This window comes from Dendrobates tinctorius, unplaced genomic scaffold, assembly GCF_039654945.1.
Source record: "Dendrobates tinctorius isolate UK_male_01 unplaced genomic scaffold, ASM3965494v1 ptg000081l, whole genome shotgun sequence".
NCBI classification, from domain to species: domain Eukaryota; kingdom Metazoa; phylum Chordata; class Amphibia; order Anura; family Dendrobatidae; genus Dendrobates; species Dendrobates tinctorius.
Window position 1 is genome coordinate 8,286,413 of NW_027361749.1, and position 20,749 is coordinate 8,307,161.

The 20,749-nt window shown below is 43.7% G+C and overlaps 1 protein-coding gene across 1 annotated transcript in view; it reads right to left on the reverse strand.

The window, feature by feature from the left end:
• Window positions 1-12,502, reverse strand: part of LOC141096869 (maternal DNA replication licensing factor mcm3) — a 76,149-nt gene extending 63,647 nt beyond the window's left edge. The window contains exons 1-2 of the mRNA XM_073583729.1: window positions 12,345-12,502; window positions 8,493-8,605 (exon numbers count right to left, since the gene is read on the reverse strand). Coding sequence (XP_073439830.1) covers window positions 8,493-8,605; window positions 12,345-12,422 — 191 coding nt within the window. The 5' untranslated portion in view covers window positions 12,423-12,502. The remainder of the gene's footprint in view (window positions 1-8,492; window positions 8,606-12,344) is intronic.
• Window positions 12,503-20,749: the final 8,247 nt, after the last annotated feature.

A 20,749-nucleotide genomic window follows, 5' to 3' on the forward strand; every position in this document is an offset into this window, starting at 1 on the left:
GTAGTACGTGTCGCTGAGATCCAAAACAGTCATGAAGCAATTTGGAAACAGTATTTTGAAGGTCGACTTTATTGACTCCATCTTGAATTTGTGTTTTTACATAACCGTTCAACCCCCTCAAGTTTATAATTGTCCAGTATGACCCATATGGTTTTTCACCAGGAACAATGGGGAGTGGAAACCCTCCCTCCTTTCTCGAGGGGATACCTCCTAGAGAACAACGTTACTTACAAGGTCAAAAACCTCGCACTCCAGGGCCTCTTGTTCCTCCGGAGAAACCATAAGGGGAGTCACAATAAAGTTCTGGGGAGGGCGTGAATGGAAGTCTATCCAAAGGCCTGCCCTGACAAGATTTAGTAACCGGTGAACTGTTTGAAATTTTTTCCCCAGGCCAGAAGTAAATGGGATAGTCTGCCCCCCACCTGGGAAAGACCATCACTTTGAGGTCTTCGTATCATGGGAGGAGCTTCCAAAGAGGAAACCCTTGTCTTTCTGCTTACCCTCATCCCATCTACTCTGCTCCCTCAGGGGCCTTCTCCAGAAGAATTTTCTACTCTGAAAAGACCGTCTGAAAGGGAGAGTGACCAAGTTAGGGAACCCTTTTTTCTTATTCCCTGCCTTCTGAAGGAACACCTCTCCAAAACAAAAACTCTGTGGGCAGCAACTAACAGAATGGTTTTTAACAGGGAAAAATGCAAAGTACTACATCTGGGTAATAAAAATGAAAAAAAGCATATACAGAATGGGAGGAATAGGGTTAAGCAACAGCACATGTGAAAAAGACTTGGGTATACTAATAGATCACAGACTGAATATGAGTCAACAGTGTGATGCAGCAGCAAAAAAGGCAAATGCAATTCTAGGATGTATTAACAGAAGCATACAGTCTAGATCATGTGAAGTCATTATTGCCAGGGCTGTGTAGTCGGAGTCGTGGAGTCGGTGCTCATTTTGGTGGAGTTGGAGTCGGTATAAAATGGACCGACTCCTAAAATATATAATAAATTGGGTACAGTAATTCAATGCAGGATGTGCTGAATATTTTTTCATAGGAGTTTGGGAAAGTTATGAAATATCCTATAAATGGCTGTTATATTCCTGATCTAAGGCTACATTCACACACAGCGTTTTTCCTGTGTTTTTTGAGGATACGTTTTTCAGCTGCAAAAGCTGATCATCTTTTTAAAAAACTGCATCACCTGAAAGGTTTTTGAGCTCATAGATAATGTTTTCAATAGCAAAAGCAGATTAGAAATCTGCTCTATCCATTTCTCCATATCTGTCTATACATATCGTATCTGTACCAAAAAGTATGAAAACCGGGTAGTACACCAATATATATTCTGTTCTATCTAAATATCTTGATTATTGGATCATAAAAATGATTAAATGTCTGATGCTCACATTGTACTACAATAAATTTTTCACTTAAATATAAGCAATATGTGTGGGAGTCGGAGTCGGAGTCGTGGAGTCGGAGTTGGAGTCGGAGTCGGAGTAAGGGAAATTGAGGAGTCGGAGTCGGAGTCGCAGGTTTGGCTTACCGACTCCACAGCCCTGATTATTGCCCTCTACTCCTCTTTGGTCAGACCTCATCTGGAATACTGAGTTCAGTTTTGGGTGCCACATTTAAGAAAAAAAAACAACATCAACAAACTGGAGCAAGTTCAGAAAAGAGCGACCAGAATGGTGACCGGTCTGCAAACCCTGTGTTATGAGGAAAGGTTGCAGAAATTGGGAATGTTTAGCTTGCAGAAGAGAAGACAGAGGAGACTTAATAGCTGTCTACAAATATCTCAAGGGCGGTCACATTGTAGAAGGATCATCTTTATTCTCATTTGCACTAGGAAAGACTAGAAGCAATGGGATGAAACTGAATGGGAGGAGGCAGATTAGATATTAGAAAAAACTTTGACAGTTAAGAGTGATCAATGAGTGGAACAGGCTGCCACGAGAGGTGGTAAGTTCTCATTCAACAGAAGTATTCAGAGGCTGGACAGACATCTGTCAGGGATGATTTATCGAATCCTGCTTTGAGCAGGGGGTTGGACCAGATGGCCCAGGAGGTCCCTTCCAACTCTATGATTCAATGATTCCTTCACAGGGGATTGAGCATAACTTTAATTTGGTCTGCAAATCTCCCGGCCAGCATTTGAGCAAAAGCGATCTGTGGGCTGCATTCAAGAGACCTGCAGACTTGGATGCTAATCTGACTTAATCAGCTGAAGAATCTGCCAAGAAGGCTGCTGCCCTCCGTATCAAGGGGATGGACTCTAGCATTTTGTTCCTGGGTATGCCATCCCAGAGCTGTTTCTCTAGCTGATCCACCCATATCATAAGGGATCTAGAGGTGCAAGTAGCTGCTATAGCAGGCCTAAGATTACCCCCCTCGATGTTTCCCATGCCCCTTTAAGAAAAGCATCAGCCTTTTTAGCTAATGGGTCTTTCAAGGTTCCCATGTCTTCAAAAGGAAAGGGCAAATTTTTTTTGTTTTAAAGGCCTTGGCAACTGCAACATCTAATTTCAGGGCTTTATTCCATGATGTTAAAGCTGTATCCTTGAAGGGGTATTTCCTTTTTAAGGATGGCACTGATGAATTCTTCCTTTCAGGTTTCTCCCACTCTTTTTTGATCAGGGCCTGTATGTTTTCATTCAGGGGAAATGCTATCCGCTTCAACTGGCCCAATCCCCGAAACATTACATCATGTAGTGTTTTTCGGGGCGAGGGTCTAACACCTCCATAGTGTGGATCTTACCGCCCTAACCATGCTTTCTACCTGGTCTAGAGGAAAACAGTGGCGCCCCCCCATTCCATCGTCCGAGGAGGAGGAAGTGTCTGATATATCCGAGTCTTTTTCCTCGGAGCTAGAGGACTGACAGGGGGTATCTGGCGGTTTTCTGCTCGCTGACCTTATCCCCCTGTGTGAGGGATCTAAAGGCACTTTCGTCCTCCGATTTGATCGCCGATCTTAACTTGGAGGCGAAGTCTGGGGTTTCTTCACATAACACTTGACCTGTGCAGGAATGGCATAGCTTCTTATCCCAGGTGACTGGTAACTGTTACACATGGGGCAACATCTGTGCTTGGATTTTCCCCAATCTCTTCCTATCTTGAATAATGAAAAGAAAAGGGAACTCAAAATACAAGGAGAACTTTCACAAAGATCACTCACCGATCAGATGCAGGCGCGGGTACCAGTTCTGGAGAAGGAATAGGATCCATTAAGGGGCTTTTTGAGGATGGAGATTTGTGCATTTTCTGCTGTGCTGAGTAGAACGTCAGTTTCGATTGCCTGCAGAAACATGCCTCTTAGGTTGCTGCCGCTGTGGTTCGCTGTCCTCCATGCTTTCCCCCCCCTTTTTAAATCTGCTGTCCGGTGTCCTCAGCCCTACTTCCGGTCTGCCCCAGAAGTACCGCCTCTGTACTGACCTCCCTAGCCACATCATCAAGGGGTGCTTCAGCGTGTCTCTGCACGTACGCCGGCCATGCCTCCTGACAAAGCTGTTTAGGGCAAAACGTACGTCGAGGTTGCGGGGTGGGACTCCTGCAGGGGCACCTACCTTTTGCTGTCGGCACCATGACTTCAGGTATAATACTTCACCCTCATTAGTGGGTATGCTTAGATAATTTATTTGGGCTGTTTGTTAGACATGTGTCTGGACTGATCATTAGCCATTCAGTGGTAGTGTTATTTATACTATTATTCTATTATTTTACAAGGACTATGCAGTCCAGACATATGTATATCTACTTATGACTAATACTGGTGCCTAAGGTTATTTGTAACTGGAATAGAGGTGGTATATTTAGACACTTATATTGTTAAAGCACCTTCTATAATATAGTCAGTTGCTGATTTATTTGAACCTTCAGCCACTTCGAGGTGTTCATCGTTCAGCGAGTCCCTCATGGGCTCTGTGATGAGGTTTCACGCTGTGTATCAATTCTCACAAAAAATATTTTTCTGTTATGACTTGTTATCATAGACATTGTTAGTATTTTACTAAATAAATTTTGTATTGAATCAAAAAATCTTTTATGGTGATCTCATTTCTATATAGTTATATCTATTTAATAGAAAATGTGCTCACATTCTGGTTGTATGTGATACACAGGATTGTGTTTATGAAGCTACAGCTTCAATTTTAGAGGATTAGCTTGTTGGTGCAATACAGAAACCCGGAAGCCCTGCACCCGAAATCTGTTGCGGCGGCTGCACCCCCCCCCCCCCCCCGCAAAACCTCTCAGTCCCTGCTGTGGTGCCTTCAGGGCACCACTGCCTGATCCGGACTGGCCGAGCCTGGACAATCTTCATCTGGATCTCTTCAGGTACGCCGAACTGAAGGTTCCCCATCAGGGACAGGAAACCAACTGATGCGAGGGAGCGTTACCTCTCTTATCTGTAGGTTTGCTGTACCTGAAGGGAGGATCCCCTCTCTCCATGGTGGGGGAAAGAGAAAGTAATTATTATACCATAAACAGCCTACTTTTATTTATTTTTTTACGCCTGGAAAAAAAAAAAAAAACATCTGATAGAACAGCCCAAATTGCAGTATTTATGGAGGAAGGTATCTTGTAAACAAGACAGTATCTACATGAATTTTTTTCTTATTAAATTAAAAACAGTGATCCATATCAAAATAAAGTGTCACCAAGAAAAATAGAAGAATATTCAGAATTGAGAGTCCTCAGTGGTTGATACCTTTTAATGGCTAACTGAAAAGATGGTAACACATTGCAAGCTTTCCAGACTACTCAGGTCTCTTCATCAGGCTGGACTAACACAAAATCTGACGAGTCACATATTTATACACAATACAGCACAGAAATAATGACAATAGATAATACAATAGATCTACTGGCTAACACAGTACAAAGATATACAGTATATCTTTCCTGTATCAAGACAAATAGGAAATCAAACCCTGCTACCGTGCCGCTTTGCAAAGTACGCCCAGTAGCTGCGAGTGAACACATAAGAATTAATCAATTGTATACTAGAATAAAAAACAGACACATTGAAAACTACAAAATCCTCCAGTGTAAGGGTCTACATCCTCGAGTCCTTCACACTCGAGGATTTTGTAGTCGTTTTCAAAATGTGTCTACTTTTCATTCTAATAAAGCATACAATTGATTAATGCTATGGTAGTGTTCACTCGCGGGTACTAGACATATTTTGCAAAGTGGCACCGTAGCAGGGCTTGAGTATCTACATGAATGCGTTCTAAAACTGCATAAATATTGCATACATTTGTAGCGAGGTGCAGGGCGGTAGCTGTGGCGAGGTTCTCATCTATTGCGCCCCAGCATGCTACATGAAAGTGGGGGTCCTGGCTGGATGTGCAACTTTTGGTTAGGGGGTGGTACGCCCTTGTTGGCCGCATGCAACTGGTGACTTGGGTTGGCCAGGACTAGGTGTTTGACAGTTCAGTAAGGGAGAGCACTAGTGATGAGTGAACATGCTCTGATAAGGAGTTATCTGAGCATGCTCGGATGCTGAATGTCTTCAGCATACTCAAAAAAGATATTCGAGTCCCCGCAGCTGCATGACTCATGGCTGTTAGACAGCCACAACACAATCCGCAGGGACTCGAACATATTATTCAAGCATGCTGAAGACACTGGTTTAGTACACGAGCACGCTCAGATAGTTCCTTATCAGAGCACATTCGCTAATCACTAGAGACCACCAATCAAAAAGAAACTTTACTCAATAACTTGGGAGGGATTATATACAGGGGATAGCGGGTACATACAGTTGTGGCCAAAAGTATTGACACCCATGTAATTCTGTCAGATAATACTCAGTTTCTTCCTGAAAATGATTGCAAACATAAATTCTTTGGTATTATCTTCATTTAATTTGTCTTAAATGAAAAAGCACAAACGAATTGTCCTAAAGCCAAATTGGATATAATTCCACACCAAACATAAAAAAGAGGGTGGACAAAAGTATTGCCACTGTTCGAAAAATCATGTGATGCTTCTCTAATTTGTGTAATTAACAGCACCTGTAACTTACCTGTGACACCTAACAGGTGTTGGCAATAACTAAATCACACTTGCAGCCAGTTGACATGGATTAAAGTTGACTCAACCTCTGTCCTTGTGTGTACCACATTGAGCATGGAGAAAAGAAAGAAGACCAAAGAACTGTCTGAGGACTTGAGAAACCAAATTGTGAGGAAGCATGAGCAATCTCAAGGCTACAAGTCCATCTCCAAAGACCTGAATGTTCCTGTGTCTACCGTGCGCAGTGTCATCAAGAAGTTTAAAGCCCATGGCACTGTGGCTAACCTCCCTAGATGTGGACGGAAAAGAAAAATTGACAAGAGATTTCAACGCAAGATTGTGCGGATGTTGGATAAAGAACCACGACTAACATCCAAACAAGTTCAAGCCGCCCTGCAGTCCAAGGGTACAACAGTGTCAACCCGTACTATCCGTCGGCGTCTGAATGAAAAGGGACTGTATGGTAGGAGACCCAGGAAGACCCCACTTCTTACCCCGAGACATAAAAAAGCCAGGCTGGAGTTTGCCAAAACTTACCTGAAAAAGCCTAAAACGTTTTGGAAGAATGTTCTCTGGTCAGAGGAGACAAAAGTAGAGCTTTTTGGGCAAAGGCATCAGAGTTTACAGGAGAAAAGAAAAAAAAAAAAAAAAAAAAAAAAAAAAAAAAAAAGGAGGCATTCAAAGAAAAGAACATGGTCCCTACAGTCAAACATGGCGGAGGTTCCCTGATGTTTTCGGGTTGCATTGCTGCCTCTGGCACTGGACTGCTTGACCGTGTGCATGGCATTATGAAGTCTGAAGACTACCAACAAATATTGCAGCATAATGTAGGGCCCAGTGTGAGAAAGCTGGGTCTCCCTCAGAGGTCATGGGTCTTCCAGCAGGTCAATGACCCAAAACACACTTCAAAAAGCACTAGAAAATGGTTTGAGAGAAAGCACTGGAGACTTCTAAGGTGGCCAGCAATGAGTCCAGACCTGAATCCCATAGAACACCTTTGGAGAGATCTAAAAATGGCAGTTTGGAGAAGGCACCCTTCAAATATCAGGGACCTGGAGCAGTTTGCCAAAGAAGAATGGTCTAAAATTCCAGCAGAGCATTGTAAGAAACTCATTGATGGTTACCGGAAGCAGTTGGTCGCAGTTATTTTGGCTAAAGGTGCCAATACTTTTGTCTGGCCCATTTTTGGATTTTTGTGTGAAATGATCAATGTTTTGCTTTTTGCTTCATTCTCTTTTGTGTTTTTTCATTTAAGACAAATTAAATGAAGATAATACCAAAGAATTTGTGTTTGCAATCATTTTCAGGAAGAAACTGAGTATTAGCTGACAGAATTGCAGGGGTGTCAATACTTTTGGCCACAACTGTATCTTCATAAACATTTCCTTTACATTACAGAGCATTTTTCCACATGCAATATCAATTGCTTCCTCGGTTCTCTCTTATCCAACCCAGCGCAATAGTACAGTCCAGTTAGTAAAAGTCCTATTCTTAACCCGCGGTTCTGCATCTTTCCCCTCTAGGTAAAACTGTAAAGCGCTGCGGAATATGTTGGCGCTATATAAAGATCATCATCATCACCACCACCACCATCATCCTATATTGACAGTATGGCCGGTACTTCTCTCCCTCTGAAGTTCTGGAACTCCCGCGCAAGGCACTCATCTTACGCACTATCCCGTTTAGGCCTGTTACCTCCGAGTTATAAACTCTAGGCCGTATTGTTACTAGGCACCCAGACCCAGGTCCAGTCTCCGATCGATCACCCTGTTCCTTCGGTTATGTCTCCCCTCATTCTCTCTACTACAATCAAGCTATACTCAGGTTCTGTCTCGCCGTCAGCATTAAGGAAAGAGAGCGCACATAGGGCAATAAAAGTGATATTTTGGGTGACAATACACGGTTAGTGCACTCACCTTTACAGGTTGTGAACAGTCACAACCCCTAACAGAATGTAAAAGGAACCAGTGGTCGCTGCAGACTCCCGTAGATACCAGTGTCACAAAGGAGGAAGAAAAAGACCGGGTTTTTCAATGTATCCGCGCTGACCACACAAGGACAGAAATATTCTTCAAAGCTTTATTGTGCCGACGCGTTTTGTGGCCAATATGCCACGTCCTCAGGGCCAAAGAAGTGGCATATTTTTCTTCCTCCTTTGTGCCCTCAGCATTAGAAATAGTCACGTCATGCAGCACTGCTCCCATTAATCCTTAGGTCTTTTCTCTGCTCACACTGTGCCCTTTCTAACTCCTGACAGGAAAACTGTCTTCACTTTAGCCCCTCCCACCCTGGGCTAGTCCCAACTGTTAACCCTAAATGCCCCTGTTACCTACCCGTTTCTGGGCAGAACACAGCTTCATCAACAATACAGCTCTTTACACATACAAACGTAACACATTGCAGCAATACACGTCTTCAAGAGCAATCAAGAGCAAACCTGGGCAATGTGTCCATCTATTTACATGTTAATACTTACATATTAGCTCTGCGCTCATTTTTGCGTCTCAGGTCATTCAGGTTGACAACTAAACGATGTTCATTTGCGCCAATCATGTCCCTTACTTTTCCATGGTAAATGCCTTGATCTTGCTGCAAAGATGATAAAAGGACATGTCACTATATGATTATAGGTACAAGCATAAGAATAATCTCCCTGGCAAAGCACTCTCTGGTTCTTCTGAGAAGTGACCATACAGGGTGCTGGCTGCCACCCTCCTCCAAACTCCTGCTCTCTTATCTGGGCAGTGATAACCAGAGACAGAGGTCTACACTGGCACTGCCAAGCTGAGGAGGCTGAATGGTGGCTAAATCTCGGTATGTTCCCTTGGAAAATGACCCCCCCCCCCCCCATCTTTGCTGTGCAAAACATATCCGCTAAATTACATTGTCACCCGGTGTCATGCTCTCATTTTTTTGTTCCTAACTAATGTCCATGCTCCATTTATCATTTTTATTTACACTCGTTTTTTCATTTTTTTGTTTTTTGTTTTTTCAAAGCCAGTAGTTTTTTTTTCAGTTTTCTGCTATATCTTTTCTTTCCCACACAGCCATACAAAGGCTTGCATTTTGCAGGATAAGTTGTAGCATTACATTATTAATGTTATCAGTCAATATACTGGAAAAAAGAAACAGCCAATGGCAATGAAATTTAAAAAAAAAAAAAAAAGTGGAAATTCACAAAAAAGTAAATAGACTTGCTAGCATCGCCAATTTCAGAGATCTGTAGCGTTTTAATTTTTCTGTTGGTTGAGTTGTGTGGGGGCTTGTTTTTTTGTGTGGTGATCTAAGCTTTTTATCAACAGTTTAAGGTTGGATCTGATGTTTCATGTTGCAAAAAGAAAGGGGGGGGGCATTTTCTTTTGACAAATCAAAGTTTTGGCAGACCATAATTATTTTTTAATTATTTTACTCATTCATATAGCGCCATTAATTCCACAGCGCTTTACAAACATCATCACTGTCCCCTTTGGGGCTCACAATCTAAATTCCCTATCAGTATGTCTTTGGAACGTGGGAGGAAACCGGAGAAACCTGAAGGAAACCCACACAAACATGGGGAGAACCTACAGACTCCGTGCAGATATTGTCCTTGGTGGGATTTGAACAGAAAAAGCAGCAAGCGACAGGGCCCTGTTTAGATGCGTCTCTACTATACATTTAAAGCATATTCTGTGGAGTGTACAAAATAGGAACACGCCTTTAGGACAGGGTATAATGTACCCTACAAACAGTCTCATCTGTTAAAAATGGCAGTCTAGCCACAAACACCAATGGTCCCTACGTGGTCCTTTTTTCTGCACAGACTTGAAAACCAGGGTCTCATCAGACCTATAGATGAAACTCATGCATGATGTCGTTTTTTTCCGTCATCCGCAGATTAGGTCCGAGAGGAAAAAAAAAAAAAAAAAACACAACTGATCCACTGAACAGTCTAACATTGGTCCTGGCGTTGACCTTGTGAAGTCCGTTTTTTCACGGACCGCACTTGCGCGGAATCTACACTTGTGTGAATGATCCCTTAGGGCGAGTCCAGAGCTGCTGGATTTCATATACAGACTCCACAGCACAGATTTGCAGCAGTTTATAGCACAATACATGTGGGGAGGGATTTTCACAAGGAAACCCATATCACTTTTTCTAGCATATAAAAGATACAATAGTCTCCTTCCCACAAATGTGTCCTAGCAAAACAGCGTAAAATTGCAAAAGAGTGGGTGCACCAGAGGCCATGGCCGTCCCCTGCAATGCTGAATAAACCACTTATACAGGTATCTTTGGAGCTTAGCCCCTAAAAAAAAAAATGAATACCTGTACTACAGATTTTAAAAATGTACTCTGGATATAAAAAAAAATAATATAGACATAAAAGGGCTTCGGTGCACCCTTTGGAGTGAGCCAGGACTCCGTGCACCATCAGACCCCCTCAATTTGTCACATCTTAATTGACAGCACTGCCCCAACTCAGTCATTACACTCTGATCAGAGTTTGAGGCAAGTGTCACTTTACTGTACGGAGAACGTCATTTCTCCATAGTCTGTGTCCACGCAGATTGGACTGCACCAAGATGGCATCCGAGTGCAGTTTGAGGCTTTACACGCTCTCACAGGCTTGTAAGGGTTCGTGTGATCAGATTTGCAGAGTCACTCGTAGCTTGCTGTAATTTTTTCCACAGGCCGATCCGGTCTGTAGGAAAAATACACAGATCTGCACTGCCCCATAGTATAAAGGCCCCGTTACATTTAGCGATGCACCAGCAATCCCGACCACGATACGACCCGGTCAGGATTTCTGGTGCATCGCTAAATGGTCGCTACTGACCAAACAGGCAGATCTCAACAGCGATGCAGCAGCGGTCGGAGGTCTATACTTACCGTCAGAAGCAGCGATGATGTCTTCTTCCGCCCGCGTCCATGGCTCGCTCGTCGGCGCCAGCAGGAAGCCGACGACGAGAAATGGACCAGGCCGATCTCGCGTGATCAGCGATAGCCAGCGGGGGAGCCGGTAAGAGGTGAGTATCACATGTAGTGATATCGCTGCTGCGTCACAAAATCGGTGACGCTTTAGCGATGTCGCTATGTGTGAAAGGCCCTTAACACTGGGGCAAGTGCTACGTGATAAGCATTGCCTAGCACCCATCCGAGGTATACGCTCATGTTAGCCCTTACAGTCAGTGTGCGCACTCATCGCTGCCTCCTGTCTGCTGTACAGTGACGAGTCGCAGCCGCACACAGGCGCCAATGATGGGTGCGCACACTGACACCGAGCGCGGGAGGACAACACCGCAGAGGTGCGGAGACCCCGAGCGCGGGAGGACAACACCGCAGAGGTGCGGAGACCCCGAGCGCGGGAGGACAACACCGCAGAGGTGCGGAGACCCCGAGCGCGGGAGGACAACACCGCAGAGGTGCGGAGACACCGGGTGCGTCAGTCAGAACAAAGCGTAAGCTGAGGGGGCGTAACGGTGAACTGAGCCTCAGGCCACACCTAGGGTGCACCGAGAGAATTGGTTTGCTGTCCACCCCCTGCCCTCCCAATACATAGATAACAAGGTGCTCAGACATGACGCTGCATTCCCGGCCTAAGCGTTCCCAGTAATGCCTTGCGAGACCTGTGATGACGTAGTCTCGCGTTGCTATAGCGATCTCGCCAGACCACGTCATCACTGGACCGTGCCGCAAGGCATTACTGGGAACGCTTAGGCCGGGAATGCAGCGCGGGACATCGGAAGGTAAATATACCCCGATTTATTCTTTTTTTTACAGGGGTATGGTACCCAGGGCCTGGAGGACAGTCTCCTCTCCTCCACACTGTGGGAACCAACCGCACATGAGATGCTTAACTTCCCGCATGGTGGGCATAGCCACATGCGGGAAGTAAGCGATTCTCATGCATTCCTATGGGTGCGGAATCGCGGCAATTCTTTGCGATTCCGCACAAAAGAATGAGCATGCTGCGATTTTTTCCGCCGCGGAAAAAAGCGCAGCATTAGCACAGCATGTGCGGAATGCCATAGGAATGCATGGGGGTCGTTCTGTACACGATTTTTAAACGTTTTCGCGGCAAAAACGCTTAAAAATCGCTACGTGTGCACACAGCCTAAGGGAAAAACCGCACACAAAGCGCACAGCACAAGCCGCACTACACCTCAACCGAGCTCGGCTCCTCACTCTGCAGATCTGACAGGTGATGCGACGCAGTCACCAGCAGGTGGTGCTGGAGGAGCAACCGCTAATCAGAGCTCAGCTCATCCTGTACATCTGACAGCTAATGACATGCAGTCACCAGCAAGTGGCGCTGCGGGAGTAATTAAACCCGAAGGCTGCGCACATCATCGTCCAGGAAGTCGAGGTACTCTCTCTGCGCCTCCCGCAGCTCCTGGTCCTCCAGCCCGCCCTGCAAAGCCATCGTCTCCGCACACGCCGCTCATTTGCTCCGCCCCCTCCATATAAACCCGGGTTACCACGTGACCCAGAGGCAGCCCCGCCCACAACTCTGGGAAATAAATGAAAGTGATCGCGCAAGGAGGTATCACAGAGACAAGTGGGAGCAGGAGGGCTGGTGGTGGGCGGAATCCCTGCAGTGGCCATGTGTGCTACAGCCAGATACTGGACCCATGGAGGCGGAGTCATTGAGACATCACAGCTTTAACCCCTTCATGCCCATTTTCGTTTCTGTTTTGTTTTTCGCTCCCCTTCTTCCCAGAGCCATAACTTTTTTATTTTTCGGTCGATATGGCCGTGTGAGGGCTTGTTCTTTACAGGAGTTTTACTTTTGAACTACATTAATGTTTTTACCATATCACGTACTGGAAAAAAATTCCAAGTGTGGTGAAATTGCAAAAAAAAAAAAGTGCAATCCTAAAACTGATTTTTTTTTTTTTTTTTTTTACCGTGTTCATGAAATGCTAAAACTGACCTGCCATTATGATTCTCCAGGTCATTATGAATTCATAGACACCAAACATGTCTAGGTTTTTTTATTTAAGTGGTGAAAAAAACGAGAATTTGTTAAAAAAATAAAAGGGTGAGGGCTTCTTTTTTGCGTGCGGTGCTGACGTTTTTTAATCATACCATCTTGGTGCAGATACGATCTTTTGATCGCTCGTTATTGCATTTTAATGCAATGTTGCAGCGACTAAAAAAAATTCTGGCGTTTGACTTTTTCTTTTTCACTGCACCGTTTACCGATTGGATTAATTATTTTTATAGCTTGATAGATCAGGTGATTCTGAATGCAGTCATACCAAATATGTGTTTTTTTTGTTTGTTTTATTTTGAGACAAAAGTGCGGTGATTTGAACTTTTATTTTTTTTTTAGATCTTTAAAAACCTTTTATTTTTACTTTTCACTTGCTTCAATAGTCTCCATGGGAGACTAGAAGTTGTGATCTTCTGATCGCCTCTACTACACACAGGCGATGATTAGATTGCCTGTGTGTAGTAGAAATGCGCACTTGCTATGAGCGCCGTCCGCTGGGCAGCGCTCGTAGAAATCCAGCAATGACGACCACAGGGGTCTGCTGCAGACCCAGGGTTGTCATTCCATCCCATCAGTGACCTGCGGTCAAGTAACATGGTCGCTGATGGGTGGGATTAGCAATGCGCTTTTGCGCGATCGCATTAAATGCCTCTGTCAGACATTGACAGCAGCATTTAACAGGGTGGATCACAATTCCACACGCAGCTGTTAGGGAAAGATGTGGACTCAGCGCCGAAGCGCACATCAAATGGAGGGACCCGACATGCGTTGTGCATGTCGTGAAGGGGTTACTAAAGCCGCTGCTGGGGTATAAGATGCCGCATTCATTAAGAGGTGCTCGCCACTTCACGTCTTTGGTGCCTCTCCTCAGTGGTGTGTGCCTCAGTTGTCTTGCCAGAAATACTGAAGGAATCCGTTTTAGGCTATGTGCACACGTAGCTTTTTGGGTGTGCGGATTTTGGAGAGAAAACCGTAGGTAAATCAGCAGGACTAAAGTCCTGCGGTTTATCTGCGGTTTTGCACCTCATAATGGATGAGGTGTAAAACTGCAGCTTTTCTGCACCAAACGACAGGCTGCGGATTGTAAACTGCGGAAAAATCTGCAGCATGTGCACTGCGTTTTTTTTCCCATTGAAAATAAAGGTACTGTACAACTCGGCAGAATCTGCTGCATTTTTGCAGAGCCGGAAACGCAGCAGATTTCACTACGTGTGCACATACCCTTAGGCCGCAGTCAAAGGTCAGTGTCTCCAGTACGTGTGGTGACAATTAAATTTCTCACTGTGTTAGCGGTGATTTCATGAAGGTTACCGCAGTTCATCAGCCGGATCAGACTGAACTGAGCGTGGGAACAGTGACCGGCGGTAACCTCTATGATGTTACCACTCGTCACTGAAGCTGTGTCCCAGGCTCAGCTCAGCGTCTCCTATATTTATGGCTGAGCGGCGGTCGCATCATGCCACAGCTCAGCCATGTAATCCAGATGTAGCTGAGCTGGACTTCTTTGTAGGACAAATGGATTATTGTGGAACAGGAGAGGAATATGATGTTTTATTACTTTTAATTTTACAGTAATATATGGGAAAAAGAGGGTGGAGAGTGTTTATTTCAAATGAGTCTGTCTTTCAATTAAAGGGAACCTGTCAGAAGGATTGTGCGCAGTAACCTACAGACAGTGTTAGGTCGGCGCCATTACACTGATTAAAATGATACCTTGGTTGATGAAATCCGTCTTGTGGTTGTTGTTTAGGGTGTGTGCACACGTTGCGGATAAGTGTGCGGCTCTTTCTGCAGAGAATCTGTATCTTTTGGCACAAACCGCAGTGTGAAAGACATGCATGTTTCCTGCGGATTCCTAGCATTTGTACAGCGGACTTGATGCAAGTTCTAGTGTGTTTTGGGAGTGTGGATTATAAAGAGAGAGAGCGGTGTGGTTCCGCAAAAAAGAAGTGACATGCTGCGGAAAATAAACCGCAGCAAATCTGCGCGGAATTTTCCGCAGTATGTGCACAGCGGATTTGGTTTTCCATAGGTTTACATGGTACTGGAAACCGCATGGAAACTGCAGCGGATCCGCAGGGCCAATTCCACTGCGGATCCGCAGCAAAAACCGCAACGTGTTCACACACCCTTAATCTTTATTTTCAGTTTTGAGTTAATGATATGTTTGTACTCCAGGGTGACCTGCGGGGGCTTCATGAGGTTCTCTGATTAGCTGTTCATTTGTATGGCTTCTGACAGGCCACTATTTTACATAATGAATAATATATATATGACACAATGTTTCTCCAGCGATCAGTCCAATGGTAGGATAAAATATAACTTTTATTTTTCCATTAAAAAGGTTGGTATTTGGAAAGAGCCCAATTTATTGTTGGTAAAATCAGCAGAGATTCTTTACTTCAACATAAATTAAATAAAAAATATCATTACATTCACCACGAGGTATAGTCCACAATTCAATCAGATCACTAATATCATACGGAAATATTTACCTATTTTACAACAAGATATAATTCTCAGAAAGATCTTGGACAATCACACAGTCCGATTTGTGCCAAAAAGAGCGACTACATTAAAAAACCTTTTGTCTCCTAGCTTATTTGTGGACTTAGAAAGAGATAAAAAAAAACTGGCTCAGTACCGTTGGTTTCCACAAATGTGGCGCTAACATGTGCAAATGTTGCCAATATACGACAAAAGATAAAAAATTGGTCTCCTTTAAAAATAAGAGTTTCCAATACGCAGTTTTATAAATTGTAATACGGATAATGTCACTTATCTAATTCAATGCAATATTTGTCAACTTCAATATGTAGGTTGTACTATGAACCGTCTGCAAAAACGTATCCGTAAACACTTGTCCGATGCGGTTAATTTACCGCTGGCAGGTTACTCTGCAGTATCACGGCATTTTGCTAATAAACATAATGGAGATCTAAAATCTTTCTCCTTCAAAGGAATAGAGAAAGTGCCCAAGCCCACCAGGGGAGGCAATTTACATGAAAAAATTCTGGCAAGGGAAAGTAAGTGGATTTTTTTTTCTGGAAACTCGAGTGCCGTGCGGTTTGAATAGCCGCATGGACTTGATAACGCAATATTAAACATAAATAGTGATACTACAATAATGGTTTCACAGTAACAGTAATTGATCCAGAATCATAGAATGGTAGAGTTGGAAGGGACCTCCTGGGCCATCTGGTCCAACCCCCTGCTCAAAGCAGGATTCGCTAAATCATCCCAGTCAGATGTCTGTCCAGCCTCTGTTTGAAGACTTCTATTGAAGAACTCACCACCTTTCGTGGCAGCCTGTTCCACTCATTATCAAATAATTCCAATATTAACCCCTTAAGCCCCAAGGGTGGTTTGCACGTTCATGACCGGGCCAATTTTTACAATTCTGACCACTGTCCCTTTATGAGGTAATAACTCTGAAACGCTTCTATGGATCCCGGTGATTCTGACATTGTTTTCTCGTGACATATTGTACTTCATGTTAGTGGTAAAATTTCATTCATATAACTTGAGTTTATTTGTGAAAAAAACAGAAATTTGGCGAAAATTTTGAAAATTTCTCAATTTTCCAACTTTGAATTTTTATGCCCTTAAATCACAGAGATACGGCACACAAAAAACTTGATAAGTAACATTTCCCACATGTTTACTTTACATCAGCACAATTTTGAAACCAAAATTTTTTTTGTTAGGAAGTTATAAGGGTTAAAAATTGACCAGCGATTTCTCATTTTTGCAACACCATTTTATTTTTACTGACCACATCACATTTGAAGCCACTTTGAGGGGTCTATATAATAGAAAATACCCAAAAGTGACACCATTCTAAAAACTGCACCCCTTAATGTGCTCAAAACCAGATTCAAGAAGTTTATTAACCCTTTGGGTGCATCACAGGAATTTTTTGAATATTTAAAAAAAATGAACATTTAACTTTTTCACAAAAAAATACTTCAGGTTCAATTTTTTTTATTTTACCAAGAGTAACAGGAGAAATTGGACTGCAAAAGTTATTGTGCAATTTGTCCTGAGTACGCTGATACCTGATATGTGGGGGGGAACCACTGTTTCGGCGCATGGCAGACCTCAGAAGGGAAGGACTTTTTCAATGCAAAATTGGCTGGAATTCAGATCGGACGCCATGTCGCATTTGGAGAGCCCCTGATGTACCTAAACAGTGGAAACCCCCCACAAGTGACCCCATTTTGGAAACTAGACCCAACCAAGGAACTTATCTAGATATGTGGTGAGAACTTTGAACCAACAAGGGCTTCACAGAAGTTTATAACGTACAGCGGTACAATTCAAAAATCATATTTTTTCCACAAAAATGATCTTTTCACCCCCAATTTTTATTTTCCCAAGGGTAACAGGACCCTAAAATTTATTGTGCAATTTGTCCTGAATACGCTGATACCCCACATGTGGGGATAAACCACTATTTGGGCACATGGCAGAGCTCGGAAGGGAAGCAGCGCCATTTCACGTTTTTGGCTGGAATTGAGATCGGACACCATGTCGCGTTTGGAAAGCCCCTGTTGTACCAAAACAGTAGAAACCCCCCACAAATGACACCATTTTGGAAACTAGACCCCCCAAGGAACTTATCTAGATGTGTGGTGAGCACTTTGAACCCCCCAGTGCTTCACAGAAGTTTATAACGCCTGGGCGTGAAAATAAAAAAATCGTATTTTTTCCACAAACATGATCTTTTAGTCACCAATTTTTTTATTTTCCCAAAGGTACAAGGAGAAATTGGACCCCAAAAGTTGTTGTCCAATTTGTCCTGAGTACGCTGATACCTCATATGTGGGAGAAAACTACTGTATGGGCACACGTCGGGGCTCGGAAGGGAAGTAGTGACGTTTTGGAATGCAGACTTTGATGGAATGGTCTGCGGGTGTCATGTGCGTTTGGAGAGCCCCTGATGTGCCTAAAATATTGAAACTCCCCACAAGTGACCCCATTTTGGAAACTAGACCCCCCACGGAACTTATCTAGATGTGTGGTGAGCACTTTGAACCCCCAAGTGCTTCACAGAAGTTTATAACGCATGGGCGTGAAAATAAAAATATCATTTTTTCTACAAAAATAATATTTTTGCCCCCAATTTTTTATTTTCCTAAGGGTAACAGGAGAAATTGGACCCCAAAAGTTGTTTTGCAATTTGTCCTGAGTAGACTGATACCCTATATGTGGGGGTAAAACACTGTTTGGGCGCATGGCAGAGCTTGGAAGGGAAGGAGCACCATTTGACTTTTTCAACGCAGAATTGGCTGGAATTGAGATCAGACGCCATGTTGCATTTGGAGAGCACCTGATGTGCCCAAACAGTGGAAACCCCAATTCTAACTCCAACCCTAACCCCAACACACCCCTAACCCTAATCTCAGCCCTAGCCCTAACCCTAGCCCTAACCCTAACCCTAACGGGAAAATGGAAATAAATACACTTTCTTTTAGTTTTATTATTTTTCCCTAACTAAGGGGGTGATAACGGGGGGGTTTGATTTACTATTTATAGCAGGTTTTATTTTTGGCAGCTGTTACACGCTAAAAGACGCTTTTTATTGTAAAATGCCATGGATATTTGTGTCTTTTTGATCGCACATTATTGCACTTTTTGTTCGGCGGTATGATAATAAATCATTATTTTTTGCTTCATTTTTTATTTTTATTTTTTAAGGGGTTCGCTAAAGGGGTTAACTAATGGGACAGTTTTATAGGGCGGGTCGTTACGGACGCGGCGATACCAAATATGTTTACTTTTATTTATTTTTTTTCAAAAAATGAATTTATTGGGGAATTTTTTTTTTTTTTTACTAATTTATTTAGCGATTTTTTTAAAAATTATTTTTACACTTTTTTTTACTTTTTTACCTTTATTATATTGTCCCAGGTGGGACATCACTGTCCTGTGACAGATCGCTGATCTGTCACATCACAGATCACTGTGACAGATCAGTGATCTGTCACAGGCATAGACGCAGACTTCCTCATGCCTGCGCTTTGCAGGCAGTGAGGAAGTCAGCTCCCTACAGGCCCCCGAAGGTCCCCGTCGCCATCTTGGATCTGGGGGCCTGTAGGGAAAGAGCCCCCCGCAGCAGCGCTGCACATTTCGCTGGCGTGGGGGGCTCAGGGAAGCACGGAGGGAGCCCCCTCCCTGCCCGATGCTTCCCTTTAACCCCCGGTACACCGCGATCGTGTTTGATCATGGTGTACAAGGGGTTACCATGTCGGGGGCGGTCTGTGACCGCCCCTGACACATTGTGCCGGGTGTCAGCTGTGATAATCAGCTGACACCCGGCCGCGATCAGCGGAGCTCACCACGTGAGCGTCGCTGATCGCTATGACGTACTATCCCATCCCTGGGAATTAAGTCCCAGGGCACATGAACGGGATAGTACGTCTCATGGCAGAAAGGGGTTAACTATTCTTGTGCTGTGGAATATCTGAATGTTTCATGTAAATTTCTGTATCTTATAGGTATCGTTTGATTTTATTTGTGTCAGGAACACCGCACTGTACTTGCTCCTGAGTGTCAGGATCCTGTCAGCGCTGGCGTGCAGCCTCCGCTGAGCAGGGACTCACCCGCACTGTAGGGGTACCGGGGTCAGGTACAGCCAGAAAGTACCGATGCACAGGACCTGTGGATGCTGAAGTTTAGCAAGCAGACACGGGACCTACGGTCATGTGACTGCAAGGGGGCGTGGCTTAGTGTCCTGCTTAGTGAGATGGAAAGACACTATACAGAATTACTCAGAGTCAGGCAAAACGGGGTTCATACACAGAGATAGCCGTAACGTACCATGGATGAGACAGAGCAGATAGTCAGGGCCAAGCTTTGCACATTTACTTACGTCATGCCGAAACGCGCGTCGGGGTAACGCTGGTGTGTGGCTGTGTCCATTCCCTCTGGTTACTACTTCCCTAGCGGCCTGGTGATCGTTATTTGGTATGTACTGGGAGCCATATGGCTCCATTTTGGTTTATACTATATGGAATCATGTTATAATGATTGCTGCCTGGGTGTTATAATTATGATCTTTATGCTAATATTCTTGAGGGAATTTGGATACATATTATATTGATCCTAGTGGGGTCTTGTTACCTCCTATATATAACAATACTAGATATATTTTTTTGTATTATTCAGACAGCATACTTGCGTCCCGTTTGTTTGGTTTTTCCTTTAACTGCACATAGCACTTTGGTCTGTACCACCCTACACTTGCTGCTATATCTGTAATAATTAAATAAAAATTGATATATTTGAGTATTTGGGACTTGATGATCGTTTTTCTTTTTTGTGGTTGTGGTTTCCATGTTATATTGCGATCAGTCCATATATTTGTCCACCATTTGGGGTATCAATATATGATTTTATATGTCTGATATGTCATTTTCTATATGAATAATAATACCCTTCTGTCTGCTGAATTTGTTTCTCACTATACACTATATACAGAGTTCCGGTGTATAATATCACTGGGGATCACTGTATTATCTGTACACAGACAGTGCATACTAAGTACAGAACTCCTGTGTATAATGGCACTTATGGTGATAGCATTATTTTTTTTTATTAATGATCAGTATTGCAGTATTCAGTCACTGTGTGGTGGTAATATGGTTTCTGGTGATGGTGCGGTGGTATTTGTCCCTTGTATGTGCTATTATTCGGTCACTGTGGTGGTAACATGTGGTCTGGTCATGGTGTGGCTGTATTTGCTCCTTGTA